Source organism: Mauremys reevesii, linkage group 5 (assembly GCF_016161935.1).
Source record: "Mauremys reevesii isolate NIE-2019 linkage group 5, ASM1616193v1, whole genome shotgun sequence".
NCBI classification, from domain to species: Eukaryota; Metazoa; Chordata; order Testudines; family Geoemydidae; genus Mauremys; species Mauremys reevesii.
This window is the reverse complement of record NC_052627.1, coordinates 39,804,698-39,822,357: the sequence shown is the minus strand read 5'-3', so window position 1 is coordinate 39,822,357 and position 17,660 is coordinate 39,804,698. Positions and strand designations below refer to the sequence as shown.

Sequence of the window (17,660 nt, the reverse complement as noted above, 5' to 3'; positions counted from 1 at the left end):
ACTCCTAGACAGAAATTAAAAGTAGGCTTTTAAATGACTTAAGTGTCCAACTCCCCTTGAACATCTACCTAAAAGAGAATAACATCCAGAAGAACCAGCCAGTTTAATAGCAGAAGGAACCTTGTGTTTAACCCCCAAGCAAGTCCACAGCCATCAGTTTATCCAAGTAGCTCTAACAGTCACAGGTTCTTAGACCTACTTGCTAGAAAAGTGGCATTGCAGATCTACTCTTAACTTTCTCTGTGTACCTTGGGTTCTGCAATGGTGGAAAATTATAGGACTGACAAGGCAAGAAGGAGAGAGATGCCCATCAGTGGGTTATAGCAGACTGTCAGCTCTTGTAAACACATGCATGCCCCCCTGATCTTTGGAATGTCATTCAATTTCTATAGTACAGCTTTATGTGATATGTTCTTGATTATCAGTGATGGCATGATTAGATGGCTGTGCTAGTTAATAATTTATTTCCACCCACCTCAATTAGAGGTCAGTTCCTGGCAATACAGATCAAACTTCAAATGTTAAAATGTTGTGTAGTCTATTTTCTGCACTTTAAAACTAATACAGATGGGCGAGGAGGCCTCACCCAGAAGCCTCGAATTCAATCAGGTAGGACTCCATGCTACACAATGTCATGTAAGGAGCAATGCTAAGGGACAGATTTTTCAATAGTATCCTCAAAAACTGAAGACATGGTTTTCACATGCAAAAACTGTGGTGTCAAAAATTGCACAGGCAACCTCTTAGATGAGAAAAAAGGCATGTGAAACAAAAGCATGCACAACACCTCAGCCATGGGGAAAAAATGACTACAGGCATAATTAGAAAGGCCAGGTCAAGGCCTCTTTCGGGAGGAAACAAACAAACAAAAACCAGCTTTTATTACAAGAGCCATAGTAGAAAAGATTTTAAGATGAATAAAGCTGGTATAATTTTTACCTGTTAGAAAATCAAGATCAGATTTTACTGTATGAACTGCACAGGTAAATTGTGAGGGTGGAAAAGTACAGAATGTTCTATCATTAAAAGACCACTAGTCCTCAGAGCAACAGTGAATGTCTATGTGGAGACGTGGTGGGGGGAGGGGGCAGAAGGGTCCCATGCTCCTCCCCAAATGCCAGGGGGCAAGGAACCAGCAACCGCCAGAGCCAGAAGGGAAGAGGCAGGGCCAGAGCCTCTCCTCTTTCGGCCACGCTGCCCGGTGCAGCGCAGCGGCTGCACTCTCCCAGGCAGCCTCCAGCCATGCTGCCTGGGAGGGGACACTGCCTGGTACAGCGCAGCAGGACGGAGCTCTGACAGGTAATGTGGAATGGGGAGAGGATGGGATGGGGAGACCGTGGGGGCCCCGGGCTCAGGGTGAGTAGGGGTCACGTGAGGAGGGCACGTGCCTCCCCTTTAGCTGGTGCCCCCCCCCTTTGTGTCCCTCCAACGTGTCACTGAACATCACAAATACAGGTCCTATGGCAGATCTTCTCATTTATCTGCCAGATCTTCAGAGGCAGATTAAAGCAGCATCCTTGGGATTCAGATCCCTGGGAAGAGAGGTCAGCATAGAGAAATGAGGTAGAGCCAAAGCAACAAGTTGTAATGGAGAGTACAGAATACAGATAACTGCACACATGGCAAGGTGGACTTGAGCTGGCTAGTCAGTCTGACCTGGGAGAAAGACCAAAGACCCATGAATGAAAGACAGACAACAGCCAAGCTGTGGGATGAGTGTGTGGAGGAAGATTTACCCAAGAGTGGGAGCTGTTGCGTGGAAGAGACTATCGGGGTATCACAGAAGTTTTGGTTAATCGAGGACTCCTTTTAATTAGCATCTGCAAGCCCCCTAAACATAGAAGTAATTTTCTTTAAATGTTTGGAGGAATTGTGGGAATAAGCTGGATGGAGAAACCCTTCCTGGCCCACCACTACTCAGAGTCCTTTTGTCAGTAGGAATAGTTTAAGGTGGTACTTTACAGAGTGAGTGGTGATTAATAATAATGAGGCAGTAATAATTTATTTAAGCAAAAACTGAACAATGGCATGATTTTTATCACGCTCGGCTCAGTATTTCCTGATAGATTTTTTCCAGTGGCTACTTGGGAAAGAGGAGAAGTTTTGAAAGGGGACTGAGGCAAATTCGGTAGGGTAGCCCTCGAGCAATTCAGTCAAGTGCTCAGTGATCTGAGTTGAGCAGGCTTTTGCCAAAGTGAACTCCCGTTAGAGGTAGCTCAAGTTACAACCTCGTGTGATATCAATATTTAGGTCCTCCAAAGATACCAGCAAGTCCTTATAGAAAGAAAAGGAAAAGGAGAACCTGACAGATACCTCTGATGTGAAAAAAATAAGTATTAAAACCTTTAAAAGCGTAGGAGGCCATCTTTATCCAGCACAAAGGAGCACTAAAAGGCAAAACAAATGTTTTTTTATTTTGTTTTAGCTTCACAGTTCACTTCCCTGAGAGACTGGGACACTGTGAAATCAGCGAGCAGCTTTTCACAAACAAAGCAGGGTAAAACCAAGAAGTAAATTGCCTCTCTCAGAATGCTCTGAAGAAATGCTAATAGTATGCCTATTTGCTGGACTTCATATGCTTCCAAATAATGTAAACTAAAGGTTTCCACTGTTTCCATAGAACATTTTCAATTTTCCTTGTTGCTGACAATAGAGGAGCATAGGCAGCTAATTTTCTACAGCTGTAAAGTGTTATGAGTGCTAGGTATTATGATGGACTTGAATTTAAGGTTGCAGAAGAAGCATTGCACAGGCTTTCTATTTTATTGGATTGAATAGAAAAAATACATTATTCAGAAGTTTCATGGGGCCAGTGGCAATACGCTCACCTATAAAAACCATGAAGAAAATAAAGTTAATAATTTATTAACTGTCAATAAACTGCTATGAACTATAATCGGACATGAAGCATCTATAAACTTAACCTATAGCATCTAGTATATATGGAGATTGATAATTTTGGAGGTCAAAGGAAAATTCCAGTATAATAAAAAAGATAATTAGTATATCTGCTTGCAAAAGAAGAGTAATTGATCACTGAGGGCTTGATTATGTCTTGTAGACACAGCACATAGTAAGTTTCTAACCCCAGTGCTCCAGGCAGCACAACAGAGCCAACATGGGGGCAAGTGATCCCCATCTGCTAAGATCCAGTAGATTACTTCCCTCCTCACCCCCACTCACCCCTAAGCAAACAGGACAGGCAGGGAAGGAATTGTCACTCTCCAAGTCACACTTCCTTTCCACGGTTGCACACTGCACCTTACTCAGGGCAAGACGTAGTCTTAATTTTGCCCTTAATGCAAAAGGGATGCAGTGCTCAGTGCTGGAAATGATGTTTAATGTCTGATATTTTAACCATCAAAACAATCTTTTATTTTTCTACCAAATAAAATTGCCTGCTTTTTTTGTGTGTGCAAAGTTTGCCTTTTGCAAATTTGTTTTGGAATTTTTCCATAAGCGCTACAAATGTTAACCTGCATTTAGACATTACTATAGAGATTTAAATGTTGTTAAGGTGCCCCTCACCCCCCGCCGCCGCCCCTTATATATATAGGATTGTGCAATTTTGCTCCATACTTTGTATTTCTTTTACTCAGAGTGTTTCACATTTTATTTTTTAGGGTAGAAGAAGGGGCATGTTAGTCGTGCTACTTTATTTTGCTTCTCTTGTATGTTAGCTGAATAAATACCACTGAAACTGGCTGGAGTGAAAAGCCATTCTACATTATCTGATATAACAGTCCAAAGAGTTATCTTAATTGATTTTGAAGTTACACTTTTAATTAAAACTTACCTTCTGTCTTGCAATCTGCAAAGGTAGAGAAGCTCGAACTATTGCAATAATATCTGGCACTGTTATAATTCTATGTGTAGGGAGCAATCACTCAATCATACAGTGTATCAGCCAAAGTCCAATCTAGCAAGTCCTGGAACTAACAGTCAGCTAGCACTATTTACGTGAGCAGTAGAGTAACTTCAGTGAATTGCCACTTTTCACCACCATTGTTACTGTGTTCATTGTGTAACGTGAACACAGTAACTATTATATCTTTTAAGACAGAGTATTCAAGCATTTCATAGTTTGACAAGGTGGAGAGAAAAGACGGGTCACTTGATTATCCAGTAACTTGACCTTGAAGAGTTCACATGATGAGCTGAGCTTTAGCCAGCCACATCATCCTGTGAAGATAAGACAGATCATAAATTCCCTTTTTAAAGCTGAGCTGCATCTCAAGTTGACTAGAAGCTGCCTCAAGGAAACTACTGCTTCAGTCAGAAAAATGGCATTTGATGGCAACTGGAAGGTAGACAGAAGTGAAAACTATGAAAAGTTCATGGAGCAGATGGGTAAGCTTTACTTTTCCAGTGCCTCATTTTTGTCTAAGAGCAATCACTGAATGCTAGTGCTGCCCTTGGTCCTCCTCCTCTTAGATCATTCTCTCTTAATATTCAGGTTTTAGACTAATTTCTAGAGAACCTATTTATTTTCTATAGACTGCATTTGGGTCCATCCCCATTAAATTCTATAGCACTTTTCCATAAAGTTCAGAAAGAGAGCAAGGTAGATTACTGCAGAAATATTCATTGAAATGTAAAGTTCTTCAGGCAACATGCCAACTGGTAAAGAGCTGTAATTTAGGTGCCTAAAACTGGGCACCCCATCTTAGAAGCTGCTTTTGAGAATGTCCCCTATTATGCCTGATGGGCTTCAATGTCTAGAAGGGTGAGGGGGAATTTTCATGTGCAGTTTTAAAAATAGGGACGACAATATACAGCTAAGCAATCGTTTATGTCTTGTGATATTTAATTAATTTCTGATTAGTTTAATTGCTTGGGGTGGGGGAGAGAGAGAGAGAGTGGGAATTTCCTGCTTTTTTGGCCACAGGACTAAATCATCAATGGGAAAAATCACATTGAAATGAGTTGGGTTCAGTCAAAGTGCACCCACAAACACAAGGCATCATACTGAAAGATTAGGAACCTGGAGCTAAAACAGAAAAAGAAAAATAGAGATTAAGTTCTGCACACATGACCAGTCCAACAAAGGAGCTGATTCACACTGCCTTGCACCCTGTGTAGTCATTTAAACCTGTGCAAAGTGGGTTGGAAATGCAATCATTCTCTTTGGCAGTGTCTTGCACCAACTTTGCACAGGTGAAAACAGCTACATAAAGTGAAAGATGATGGTGAAGAACCTGGAACAGAGAGCTCCAGTAAGGCCCATAATTTATTAAATTCACTTGCCCAAAAAAGGTCATTGGAAAATATACAAATCTGATGCTGCAATATAAGTTGCTTGATGTCCAATTGTTTTTTCTAGGTATTAATGTAATGAAGAGAAAGCTAGGAGCCCATGACAACCTGAAAATCACTATTCAGCAGGAAGGAAACAAATTCACTGTGAAGGAATCAAGTACTTTCCGCAGCATTGAAATAATATTCATGCTGGGAGTCAATTTTGAATACAGCCTGGCTGATGGAACTGAGCTCAGTGTAAGAAATCCACTTTTATACAAGAAGCCTGTATTTAATAAAGTTATCGCTGGGATGTTTTATTCATCTTTCTGATTTTATTTTAAATTTGACTCTGTCTAGGGAACGTGAACCCATGTAGCAGAGAGCAGAATCTGTCTCTTTAGGCATAAGGCCAGCGCAATGAAACATTTATTCACTTGCTCTATGTAAAAATCAAATCCCTCACAATGAACAAGGATATCAATGTGGTGTGAGCTAACAGGAGTGTATTACACGTGCCCTTTAGCAGCTGCATTGGTTTCATGTTTGCTTGAGCAATGTCCAAGTGTTGACATTACTGTAGGAAATTCAATGTGGCATGGGACTGGCTACCTGAGAGACAATCTCCTGCCACATGAACCACGATGGCAGCTGAAATCAGTTAGAGGGCTTGACCAAAAAGGCTCTAGGTGAAATGCTGGTACCACTGAAGTCAAGGAGAGTTTTTTCACTGACTCTAATTGAGCCAGAATTTCATCCCCTTGCTTTAAACATGATAGGGTTGTAGGCAGAGCCTACTTACAAGGCCCCTAATTCTGCAATTCATTGCCTGAGCTGGTCTGGTGAAGCTAGGGTCTTTTGGCTCTTTGAGTGCAATGAAACACCCACTGTCTCTCGCAGACATTTGTCTGAGAAGTAGGAAGGGTCAGAGTCCATAGTAGGGTGTGATAGAGAATGAAATAGAATTGGTTATTTGTGAGGGACCATTCTTTCTATGTCAGAGAAAGAGGCAGGTTAATGTATTCATTTAATTATGTGTATGGTCCCTGAGCTCTGTGGGAAGGAGAATTGTACTCACCCAATAAATATTATATTATTATAATTATATTATTATTATTATTATTATTTGTATTACTGTAGCAGCTAGAAGCCTTAGTCCTGGATCAGGGCCCCATTGTGCTAGAGGCTCTACAAACACAGAACAAAAAGATGTCCCCTGCCCCAAGAGGCTTACATTCTAACTATAATACAAGAGACAACAGATGGATACAGAGAGGTTGGGGGAAGGGAAAGGAAACAATGAGACAATATTGGTCTGCATGATAGGCAGTGGTCTGAGCAGACTAGCAGCCTGACCGTTATCAAGCTTTATCTATGCATCATGGCAAAACAATTTTGAGCAGGGATTTGAAGGTGGATAATGGAGCAGCTTTGTGGTGGTTTATGGAGCGCAAGTCCCAAGCACGTGGGATAGCCTGGGAGAAAGCAGACAAGTGTTTGTCTGGAAATTTAACAAGTGGGCAGTGGAGGCTGGCATCACGGGCTGATCAGAGGTGAGCACAGACAGCTCAATAGTGAATAAGAGATGATATATAGGGTGGATATTGACTGTGAAGGGCCTTGAAAGTGAAGATAAGCAGCTATATTTGATATAAAGGAGAAGGGGGAGTCAGTGGAGGGATGCAAAGAGCGGGGTGACATGGTCAAAGTGACAAAATAAAAGAATGCTTATATATATGTGTGTGTGTATGTGTTTATAAACTTTTATATACATAATCAAAACTAGGAGTGCTTTGGTTGTTGTGGAGGGGGTAAAACTCCTTTACTGCACCTGCCGTTTTGCAAAAACCTGGTAGTCAATTGCTTTACTTCTTTGGTGCTTTTTTAACATCCAGAGAATACATATACAAGATCAACATTGTCATGAATTCCTTGGATTTTTTTATTTTTACACTGTAGGGTACTTGGAACCTGGAAGGAAATAAGCTTGTGGGAAAATTCAACCGGAAAGATAACGGGAAAGAGCTCCAGGCATTCAGAGAAATCGTAGGAGATGAATTAATTCAGGTGAGTTAAGTTATTTTTTTTCCTTTATGCACAGCATCAGACTATAAAGAACTGAGCCCTCTCTTAAAGCTGCATGAAACTGGGAAGTATCATTAATTTATTTTGTTAAAATCCAATTTTTATTCAAAATGTGAAATTCAAAAACCATTGAATTTCAAATATTGAACTTTTTTTACTTACTCTAATCTTTCTATTTTCCTACCCACTTGCATTCATTTAAATTATCTGAGTGCAGCCTGAGCTAACTCTAAAGGAGCCCACTGCTGAGTCCATGCTCATTCTGACCAAAGGTCCTGAATCTGTTAGTTTCTAATAAGGCCATTCTCACATTAGAATCTGCGTTCCTCACAACCGGCAATGAATATGTCTTCACATGCCCCTGTGAGATAGAAAAGGCACATTATCCCCATATTTTAGAGATGGGGAGTTGAGGCACTGTTATATTAAATGGCATCGCAAATCACACAAGATTCCTATGGCAGAGCTGCACACTGAAATCTGATATCTTGAGATCCACTCCTGTGTCATAACCACAAAACTTGTATCCTCCCTTAATGAGCCAGCCTTAATCTTCAAGCCTGGAATAAGGGCTTGTACACACTTGAAATGCTACAGCGGCACAGCTGCAGTGCAGGATGGACAGGGGCGGTGAGTTATATGGGCCTCTGGTGCCGTGCGCCAGCAAATTCAGGGCCCGGGGGGCCAGCTCCACCAATGTTTTGGGCCGGGTATCTTCCCCAGCCCTGCCTGCCACCCTGGGCCTTCCCCCGGAGCGTCCCTGCCTGCGCCTTGGGCAGCTGCCCTGCCGCTCCGCGCTGTGCTCCCTCGCCGGCCACTGCCAGCTATAAAAGGGAGCGGCACCGGCAGCAGGCTGAGGTGGCAGCACAGCCACCGCCTGCAGAGGGAGGAGGCACACACACGATGGCAGCCCTCCCCTCCCCCCAGCACCCACCACAGGGGAGGCAAGGGGGTTTCCTGGACCTGAGAGGGGCTCGGCCCCTAGGAGTATGTGCAGTGACACTGCCGGGTGAGTGTGCTGCCGTGGGGGAGAGGCCTGGGGAGACTGTGAAGTCCTCCTCTCTGGCCCCAGCCCCAGGACAGCCTGCGTGCACCCCAAACTCCTCATTCCAGGCCCTGCCCCACCCCAGACCCCTCACCCCCCCCCGCACTCCAACCCTCTGCCCTAGCCCTGAGCCCCTCCCACACCCCAAACTCCAGAGTCCCCACCCCCAGCCAGAGCCCTCATCTTCCCCCCTACATTGTGCAATATAGGGAAATTGTTAAACCCTTACTGTTTCTAGTCCATTTAAACATTATTTAAAAATATATATATCAGCTTACAAGGCAGGTGTGTGTGTGTGTGGCGGGAGGGGGACTTGGACCAGTTCAGGCACCACCAAAAATTATACAAACCTGCCACCCCTGAGGAGGGGTTCTCCTGTCAGTGTAGGTAATCTACCTCTCTGAGGGCTTGTCTACATTACCCGCTGGATCGATGGGCAGCGATCGATCCAGTGGGGGGTCAATTTATCGTGTCTAGTCTAGACGCAATAAATTGACCGCTGAGCGCTCTCCCATCGACTCTGGTACTCCACCAGAGCGAGAGGCACAGGCAGAGTCGACAGGGGAGCATCAGTTGTTGACTTACCACAGTGAAGACTCCGCAGTAAGTAGGTCTAAGTACATCGACTTCAGCTATGTTATTCACATAGTTGAAGATGCATAACTTAGATCGATCCCCTAGTGTAGACCAGGCCTTAGAGGCAGTAGCTAGGTTGATGGAAGAATTCTTCTGTCGATCTAGCACTGTCTATGCTGGGAGTTAAATTAGTTTACCTGTGTTGCTCAGGGCTGTGGATCTTTCACACCCCTGAGCAACATAGCTGGGGTAAGCTAACTTTTTAGTGTAGACCAGGCCTAAGTAAGGGAGTGCAGGTCTAGGTCCACAGTCCTGAACTATAGTCTTCCTCTTTGATTTTGATCGAACTACTCCTATGAGTATGGGTTACTGATGTAGTGGTAGCTGGACGGAGCCCTTAGGTTGTAAACCTGTGATGGATAATAAAGACTCTCTTGATGGGAACTGTAAAATAAATCTCAATGGAAATAGTCAGTGACGAAAGCCTTTTCCTCTTCATTAATCTCTTTCAGACTTACATATATGAAGGAGTTGAAGCCAAGAGAATCTTTAAAAGGGTTTAAACCTCATGTCCAGAAAGAAATCTGATGGTAGAAGAATCATGTTGTATATGGCAACTGTTTCCTTTTCCCAACAAGCACCAAGTTACTGATTGATCAGTCTTGATTTAAACACAGGCCAACATTTTGCATTTCCAGTCCTGCCAATATTACGTATTTGTATTATATATCAATAACTGTTTTGATATATGACATTGTTAAGGGCTGTGAAAACTATTTACATTTTGTAAATGAAAATAAATATTGTTTCTGCACTGATTTTTCAAGTGGCAATTTGCTTTTATCACCATAAAAGGTGTTTGTTGTTGTAATGTTTCTCCATGTACTGTATATTGAATCACATTGGCTGTATATTTTAAACAAACAAAAAACAAATAGCCTCCCCCTCAACAAAACAAATCCCCAAGATCCTGCAGCCCTTCCATGTACATAACTCCTGGAAGTTTGTGTGTCTGTAGCTGTAAAGATTGTGACTCTGATAATATAGTTCATCTCCAAGAAAGGGGAGGTGGGATGTAAATGGGAGTTGGATCAGGGCCTTACTGTACATTTACTGGTTTGTTTTTTTCAATTAAGGTGTGCAATAACAAAGGCTTTCTAGGACAGAAAATCCAATTATCAATTTTAAATTAATAGAGATATATGTGGCCCATGCCCTTATCTCGTTTCTTTTCTAATATTTTTACTGTAACATTTTGGAGCAGGTTGTAGATACCATAGCTGTAATCTAATCTAATTACCTATTATTTTATGTGATCTGTGTATTGGGCCAATTCAGAAGAAATTTGGCCTTCTGTGTTTTTCCTTCTATATTCACTAGCTCACTAGCCTTTTTCATAGTAATTTTTTCCAATGGGATTATCATGAAACTTTGCTAAATAAGATAAGAAAGTAAAACCGAAGTCTCTTACCAACACAGCACAGGAAATGGAGATACATTCAGTGATATTAACAAACTTAGAGAACTGGTAGGTAAGATCTCATGGGAAGAAAAGGTAAGGGAAAAAGTAGTTCAGGAGAGGTGGCATTTTCTCAAAGAGGCAATATTAAAGCCACAACAGTAAACTATCTTGATGCAAAAGAAAAATAAGAAGAATCATGAGAGCTGTTTAGTGACCTGAAAAAAACAAAAAGGAATGCAAAAACTGGAAACATGGACAAATTGCTAAGGATAAATACAAAAGAGTAGCATATAAACATAGGGACAAAATCAGAAAAGCTAAGGCACAAAATGAGCTACACCTTGGGACATAACCGTCAATAAGAAGCAGATCTATAAATGCATTGAGGCCTCACCTGGAGTAGTGCCTCCAGATAAAGAAAGAGAGGCCAGAGGAGAGCAACAAAAATGATAAAATCTGACCTACAAAGAAAGGTTAAAAAAACTGGACATGTTAATTTAGTTTTAAGAAAAGAGGGGGGACCTGGCCATTTTCAAATATGGTAAAGGCGGTTATAAAGAGAATGGTGATCAATTATTCCCTGTGTCCACCAAAGCTAGGATAAGAAATAATAGGGCTTAATCTGCGGCAAGAGAGATTTAGGTTGGATATTGGGAAAAACTTTCTAACTATAAGGCTTGTTAAGCACTGGAATAGGCTTCCAGGAGAGGTTGTGGAATCCCCATCATTGGAGGTTTTTAAGAACAGGCTAGACAATCATCTGCCAGGCTGATCTAAGTTTGCTTGGTCCTGCCTCAGCACAGGGGGTCGGACTAGATGACCTCTCGAGGTCCCTTCCAACCCTACATTTCTGTGATTCTATTACATGCATGCCAGATATTGCAGTGGCAAGTATGGATGAGGTGGCCAAATAGCCCATTTTTCAAAAGAGATTCATATTTAGTGGTCCTGATATTTGGAAACACTCACACCTGAATATGATTATTATTTGAGCTGACTTTCTATTTTCCCATTGCAGGGCTGGAGTCCCTTTGTTTACCTTATATTGACTTCTGGAGGAAAGGGGTGGGGTGGGGCTGGGGGGTAAGACACAATGGTCCCCACTACAAAACCTAGAGGTTAGCTCTGTGTCCTGCTGCAGAAGAACTCAGTGAAAGGGAGGCTGTCCCCATTCAGGAAATGCTGGAACCTAGTGTCTGAAGAAAGCAGCCATACCAGACTGGCTCCCTAAAGAATCAGGATAGGGGAAACATGTCCACTCGTTGACCCCTAGAGAAGTTTATAGGAGAAGGTTGTGTCCTAGCAAAAGTCAACTCTTTCTTCCCCTGGGCTGTCTAGGAATCATATATCCAAGCAGTCCTGGGAAATTGATGCACCAGAAATCATCTTCCTTACCCTCCAAGAGCCCTAAGGAATTAGATCTGACTGAAGACAACCTTTGTTTTCCTCAGCCTGAGGCCAGTGGAGGAGAGAGCTGGGATATGTCCTCTCCTCCAGCAGGACTTGGAGGAAAGGGATTGAGGTTTCTGCTGGCCAGGCTGTAAAGATAGCTGTACTGCTTAACTCTTCTAGCTCAGGTCTGTCAGCACTTCCCGCAGCAGCAGATGTGGGATGGCTGGTTAAATGCTCAAAGAACATGAATACGGATAAATAGGGCAACTATCTGCAATGTTTATGGATTCTTAGATTTTAAGGCCAGAAGAGAACACTATGATCATGGCCTTCTGTATAACACGGGCCATGGCATTTAACCTAGTAATTCCTGCAGTGGAGAAATTATTCTTCCTCACTATTTAAGTTAACACTACCAAGCACAGTAACTTGTGGTTGAGATAGAGCACTTCTTTCAGAAAGACATACAAAGTCCACAAAAAGATTCCAAGTTGTTATGAATTTACCATAGCCTTTGATATGCAGTTCCAATGGTTTCCTCTCATTGCTTAAAAAGTTGCATCTAACATCCAATTTTAATTTTTCTAATTTCAGCTTCCATCCATTGGATCTTGTTATGCCTCTGTTTGGTATATTAAAAGCCCCCTAGTGGTAGATATCTATCTTCTCCTCGTGTAGGTGTTTATATATCACGATCAAGAACCCTCTTAACTTTTTCTCTTTAATAACACATTTATTGAAGGCAATCTCTCATCTTTTAGGCAGACCTCAAATCATTCTGGTAGCCCTTCTCTGAATCCTCTCAAATTTTTCTACATCTTTCTTAAAGTGTTGACACCTGAACTGGACTTGGTATTCCAGTATTTCAGTCTAACCAATGCAATATACAAATGCATATGCAAATGTAAGTAAAAGAATTCCCTAATTCTGTTTGCTATTCCCCTGTTTACACATTTAAAGATCACATTAGTCTTTCTTGACACAACATTACACCAAGAATTCGTGTTCAAAATTACATACAAAATTACTAAAGATAGTTAAGTCCAGGCAGACTGTGAAGAGCTACAAAAGGATCTCTCAAAACTGGGTGATGGGGCAACACAATGGCAGATGAAATTTAATGTTGATAAATGCAAAGTAATTCACATTGGAAAGCATAATCCCAACTATACATATAAAATATTGGTGTCTAAATTAGCTGTTACCACTCAAGGAAGAGATCTTGGAATCATTATGGATAGTTCTCTGAAAACATCCACTCAATGTTAAGCGGCAGTCAAAAAAGTGAACAGAATGCTGGGAATAATTATGAAAGTGATAGATAATAGGACAGAAAATATCATGTTGCCTCTATATAAATCCATGGTATGCCTACATCTTGAATACTGTGTGCAGATGTGGTCGCCTCATCTCAAAAAAGATATATTGGAATTGGAAAAGGTTCAAAAAAGGGCAACAAAAATAATTAGGGGTATGGAACAGCTTCCATATGAGGAGAGATTAATAAGACTGGGACTCTTCAGCTTGGAAAAGAGATCGCTAAGGGGAGATATGATTGAGGTCTATAAAATCATGACTGGTGTAGAGAAAGTAGATAAGGAAATGTTGTTTACTACTTCTCATAACACCAGAACTAGGGGTCGCCAAATGAAATTAATAGGCAGCAGGTTTAAAACAAGGAAGTATTTCTTCACACAACACACAGTCAGCCTGTGGAACTCCTTGCCAGAGGATGTTGTGAAGGCCAAGACCATAACAAGGTTCAAAAAAGAACAAGATAAATTCACGGAGGATAGGTCTATCAATGGCTATTAGCCAGGATGGGCAGGAATGGTGTCCCGAGCCTCTGTTTGCCAGAAGCTGGGAATGAGCGACAGGAGATGGATCACTTGATGATTACCTGTTCTGTTCATTCCCTCTGTGGCACCTGACATTAGCCACTGTCAGAGGACAGAATTCTGGGATAGATGGACCTTTTTGTCTGACCCAGTAGGGCCACTCTTATGTTCAGTTGGTCATCTACACGTATTATACTGCTTGCAGCTTCTAATCTCTAGGATCCTCCAAATCCCAAGGCTCCTCCATGAATCTTTTCCAGAAAGGATACATTTAAATAACTTATGGTGATATTAATGGCTTTGGAGCAGCTATTACACAGTAATTATTCTGGCTATTTCTTTCTTAATCTTCCTGTACTTTCTTTCTTCTGAGCATTTAAAAAATTTCATTAAGTGAATTTTTTTGGCAGTTTCTGTAACTTCACCTACCAGAGCTATTATTTTCCACAGAGTCTAAGAGCTCCATCTACTGGTTAGATGCTATCATGAAACACTTTTTAAAATAGTTTGATTCACCAAGTAATATTCCAGTTGAATGTGCCATAAAGAATAGGACACACAATCCTACATTAAGGATTAGCTAAATTTATTTTCATATACTGACATATATAACTTATTTTAATATACTTATGTATATAAATTTATTTCATCATATATATCTATATATCTATATAGATATACAGCCTGCCCCTTTAAGTACCTGTGAAACCAGTGAGCAGCAAGCCCTGGCCTAAGGAGAACTCCAGCAGGCAGGTGTTGGAAAGCAGCTGATTTAGCTAGGCAGTAGCTAGTGATTGGCTCTGATTCCCAGCTGGAAGATATAAATGAGGCCCCAGCTCCCCAAGAGAGAGTGGGAAAGAAAACTTTTCTGAGAAGTAATAGAGGGTTAGTCTGCAATGAGGTTAAAGAAGAACTGTAAAACTTAAGCAACTAGGAAGTGAAGGACCCTGCAGTCTCAGTCCAGGTCAGGACTACCACTTTTGTTACTTTTTCATATTTCTTACATTTGTGTGGCAGAGGAATAAAAGAGCCTCTGTAGGCTAATACAGAGTTGGGCTTGGCTGACTGTTTTGTCATCAGACAATAACATATTTTTGGAGCTAGCATACACTATGAAGATGACAATGTTAACTTAAATGGGACTAATCACATGAATAAAAGATGTGTAAAACTGGATACTGAATGTATATGTAAAAGTAAACATTCATTCCTGGTTTAAATCCAACTACAAGACCAAAACTGAATGTGATTGAACGCCGTACACACATTGGTGAGATAACGGCCTTTAATGAAAAAAAGGGAGAGAATTAAAGCCCTGACCCTGCAATGAGCTTCAGGTGAATAGATTGACCCCTGTGCCTGTATGAACCCTATTAACGTCAATGGGGCTCCATGCAGGTATGAGGGTCTACCTACCAATTTCAGGATTGGAATCCTAAGAACAAAAAACATGTTGCAGAGTTGAACCTGTGATGCATGGCATACTGTCAATATCATTACTATACTGTAAAGGACAGAACTGATGAGCAGGCTTCCAACTTTTCAAGGATTCAAACTAAATGTTTTTGAGCCCATGAACACTCTCTTCATTGACTAAGAGAAATACTGAGTCTCATGATATGCCTTTTCCTTTCCCCTTGAATTGAGCATGCTACCTCTGCAATCCTAGACCTTTCTAGCTAAGGAAGTGGGAGAAAAGCAATAGGACTCCAACCCATGTAGTCTACTGATCCAAGGTAGAAACCCAAGGTAGGTGAGGTAATATCTTTTACTGGACCAACTGCTGTTTGTGAAAGAGACTAACTTCTAGGTTACACAGAGCTCTCCTACTGATCTAGGTATCTGTACCACACCCAGGACTGTAACATAAGTATCTGCTACATGGTAGTGCAGAACATTATCACTAGGCTACAGGGCCTGTTTTGACTTGTTTGTTTTGAAATGTGTTTCTGCAAGTGTTGTCACATGAAGGTGTGATTGCTAGGGACACTACTGTATTGCTACTGAATACCAGAGAGAGGAGACTGTGTATCGTCGGATTTATACATAAAATCCTCAAGAAAGCGATACAGAATATGAGGTATTATTATAAATACTCACTGGAGACTATGTAACAAATCTAGTAGAGCAGTCAGACAGACATGCTTATCAGCTGTATATTTGTGGTATCAAAATAAAACCCCCACATCCTACAGCTTCAAAAACCCAAATCTCTAGTAGTTGAGCTAAATGAGACTCCCCATGAGCACAGAAAGGCATTTATGTCCTTTGTGAGCCAAGGACAACCTGATCACACGCTTAAACTAGTACATGACAATGGCAGTTCTCCCCATTTTCATAATTTCAACAGAATAAGTAACATCACTTGTTGTGCTATGAAACTTTATTTCCTTCTGGAGTGCTATGCAGAATAAAGCAGAGACCCATAATTTCAGACCCCTTCAGAAAATGATTTACCTCAGGAAAGGTGTTATCCACAACTAGGTGATGTATGTAGATCTACAGATTAATTTTTGAGTTACACTTATGTTGATGCTGCAGTTACTGTTTGTCTAGAACACATTCCATTTAATTAAGACATACTTAAGTGGAATTTTATTAAGGCCATCTCTACACTTACAAGCTTACAGTGGGACATCCGTCCGAGAGCTCATGTAGCCGCGTTATGCTGACAGGAGAGAGCTCTCACGCTGACATAATAAAACCAGCTCAGTGAGTGACAGCGCTGTGCACGAGCATTTATGCCAGCAAAACTTGTCACTCGGGTGTTTTAAGGACTAATTAAGCAGCTTTAGGTAGTAAGATAGCTGGAAACAGTACAAGCCACCATGTAATGTGACAAGTCACAGGGCAAGGCCTGATGAGAAGCCAGCCCTGTGGGCTCCAAAGTTCCCTGCTTGAAAAGCAGGGGCTAGGGTTTGGTTTTGGCAAGCTGTCTGTGTGTTAAAGGAGAAGGCCAGTGGACAGTGAGAGAAGCGGTTGTGAGCACAGCCCTGAGAAAGAACAGAGACAGAGCTCCATGTGGGACAGAAATTACTGGAGGGGCAGACTTGGAAATAGAGTGAGGAAACTGCTTGTGGGGTTGGGTTTTTTGTTTGTTTGTTTTTTTTCCTAGTGTGTTCAGGGAAAGAGGCTTTTGAGTACATTTCTTGTAAATAAATGGGATTTCATCAAAGAAATACCTGACTGATGTAACCAATTTCTCCTCCCAATGGAAACAACCTTTTAAGGCTCCAATACTGACTAACTACTTTCCCCAAAGAAGAAACACCAGCTATAAGCCTCTGCCAAAACTGATTTAACCTGCGTTCCAGGTCCATTGTTCAGAGTTCTCTCTACTGAGGGTTCCACTATTACTATTCAGAAATTTATTGGCACATTTCTCTAAAAGCCTTTCAGCACAATTTGGGGAAAAGTCACTTTGAGCCTTCTGTCACTGGTAGATCTGAGTTATCTTTAACTCTTTAGAGTTAGGACAATCCTAATTCCTAATCTTGTGGCAGGTTACTAAACAGTATGATGCCATCTCTTTCTCTTTTCTTTAAAGATCAGACACAGTTTCTCTTTGTCAGTTTCTGGTTAGAAGTCTGATTCCTGACATTTTGAACAAATATATACTCTTTTTCATACTAGAAGCAAGTATTTCTTTAACTCAGAATTCCTCTCTTGCATTGGCGGCACAGTCTCTCCTCTCTGGGTTTATTGTGCTTCGTATCTGCCTCTTTCCAACCTATAATCTGTGGTCACTGAGTCTGTATTTGGTGAGAGTGTACCTCAGGTTTGCATATTTCACTGTGGTGGGGTAGTTTGCTAGGTGACAACCAGGGTTTATGTCTAGTTTTAAACTGAACCTGACTTCATTCACATACAGTAGAACAGGTTGGATTATAGCCATCAAATAGTTTTAGCAGTAGTTTCACTAGACATCTAATAGTTTCTTTATGGAGTTGAAGACGCCCAGAGTTTCAGCTTCATGAACCTCTGCAGATACAAACATGTGCTTGATAGTTGAAATATTATGAAA

The 17,660-nt window shown here is 41.4% G+C and overlaps 1 protein-coding gene across 2 annotated transcripts; it reads left to right on the top strand.

Moving 5' to 3' along the window:
* Positions 1-537: 537 nt before the first annotated feature.
* On the top strand, positions 538-9,636 carry FABP2 (fatty acid binding protein 2). 2 transcript variants are annotated; one of them, XM_039540014.1, is made up of 5 exons: positions 538-609; positions 4,222-4,350; positions 5,324-5,496; positions 7,198-7,305; positions 9,457-9,636. In XM_039540014.1, the coding sequence occupies exons 2-5, from the start codon at positions 4,284-4,286 to the stop codon at positions 9,505-9,507; spliced, it is 399 nt and encodes a 132-aa protein (XP_039395948.1). In that variant the 5' UTR covers positions 538-609; positions 4,222-4,283; the 3' UTR covers positions 9,508-9,636. The 2 variants fall into 2 exon arrangements, with proteins under 2 accessions (XP_039395948.1, XP_039395949.1); XM_039540015.1 differs by lacking the exon at positions 538-609 and adding an exon at positions 1,212-1,299.
* Positions 9,637-17,660: the final 8,024 nt, after the last annotated feature.

Excerpts from the sequence above, each read along its gene's own strand:
- FABP2 (XM_039540014.1), top strand. The coding sequence starts at position 4,284 with ATGGCATTTGATGGCAACTGGAAGGTAGACAGAAGTGAAAACTATGAA. Across the intron at positions 5,497-7,197 it reads CTGATGGAACTGAGCTCAGT|GGTACTTGGAACCTGGAAGG; the intron begins GTAAGAAATCCA and ends TTTACACTGTAG. Across the intron at positions 7,306-9,456 it reads TAGGAGATGAATTAATTCAG|ACTTACATATATGAAGGAGT; the intron begins GTGAGTTAAGTT and ends AATCTCTTTCAG.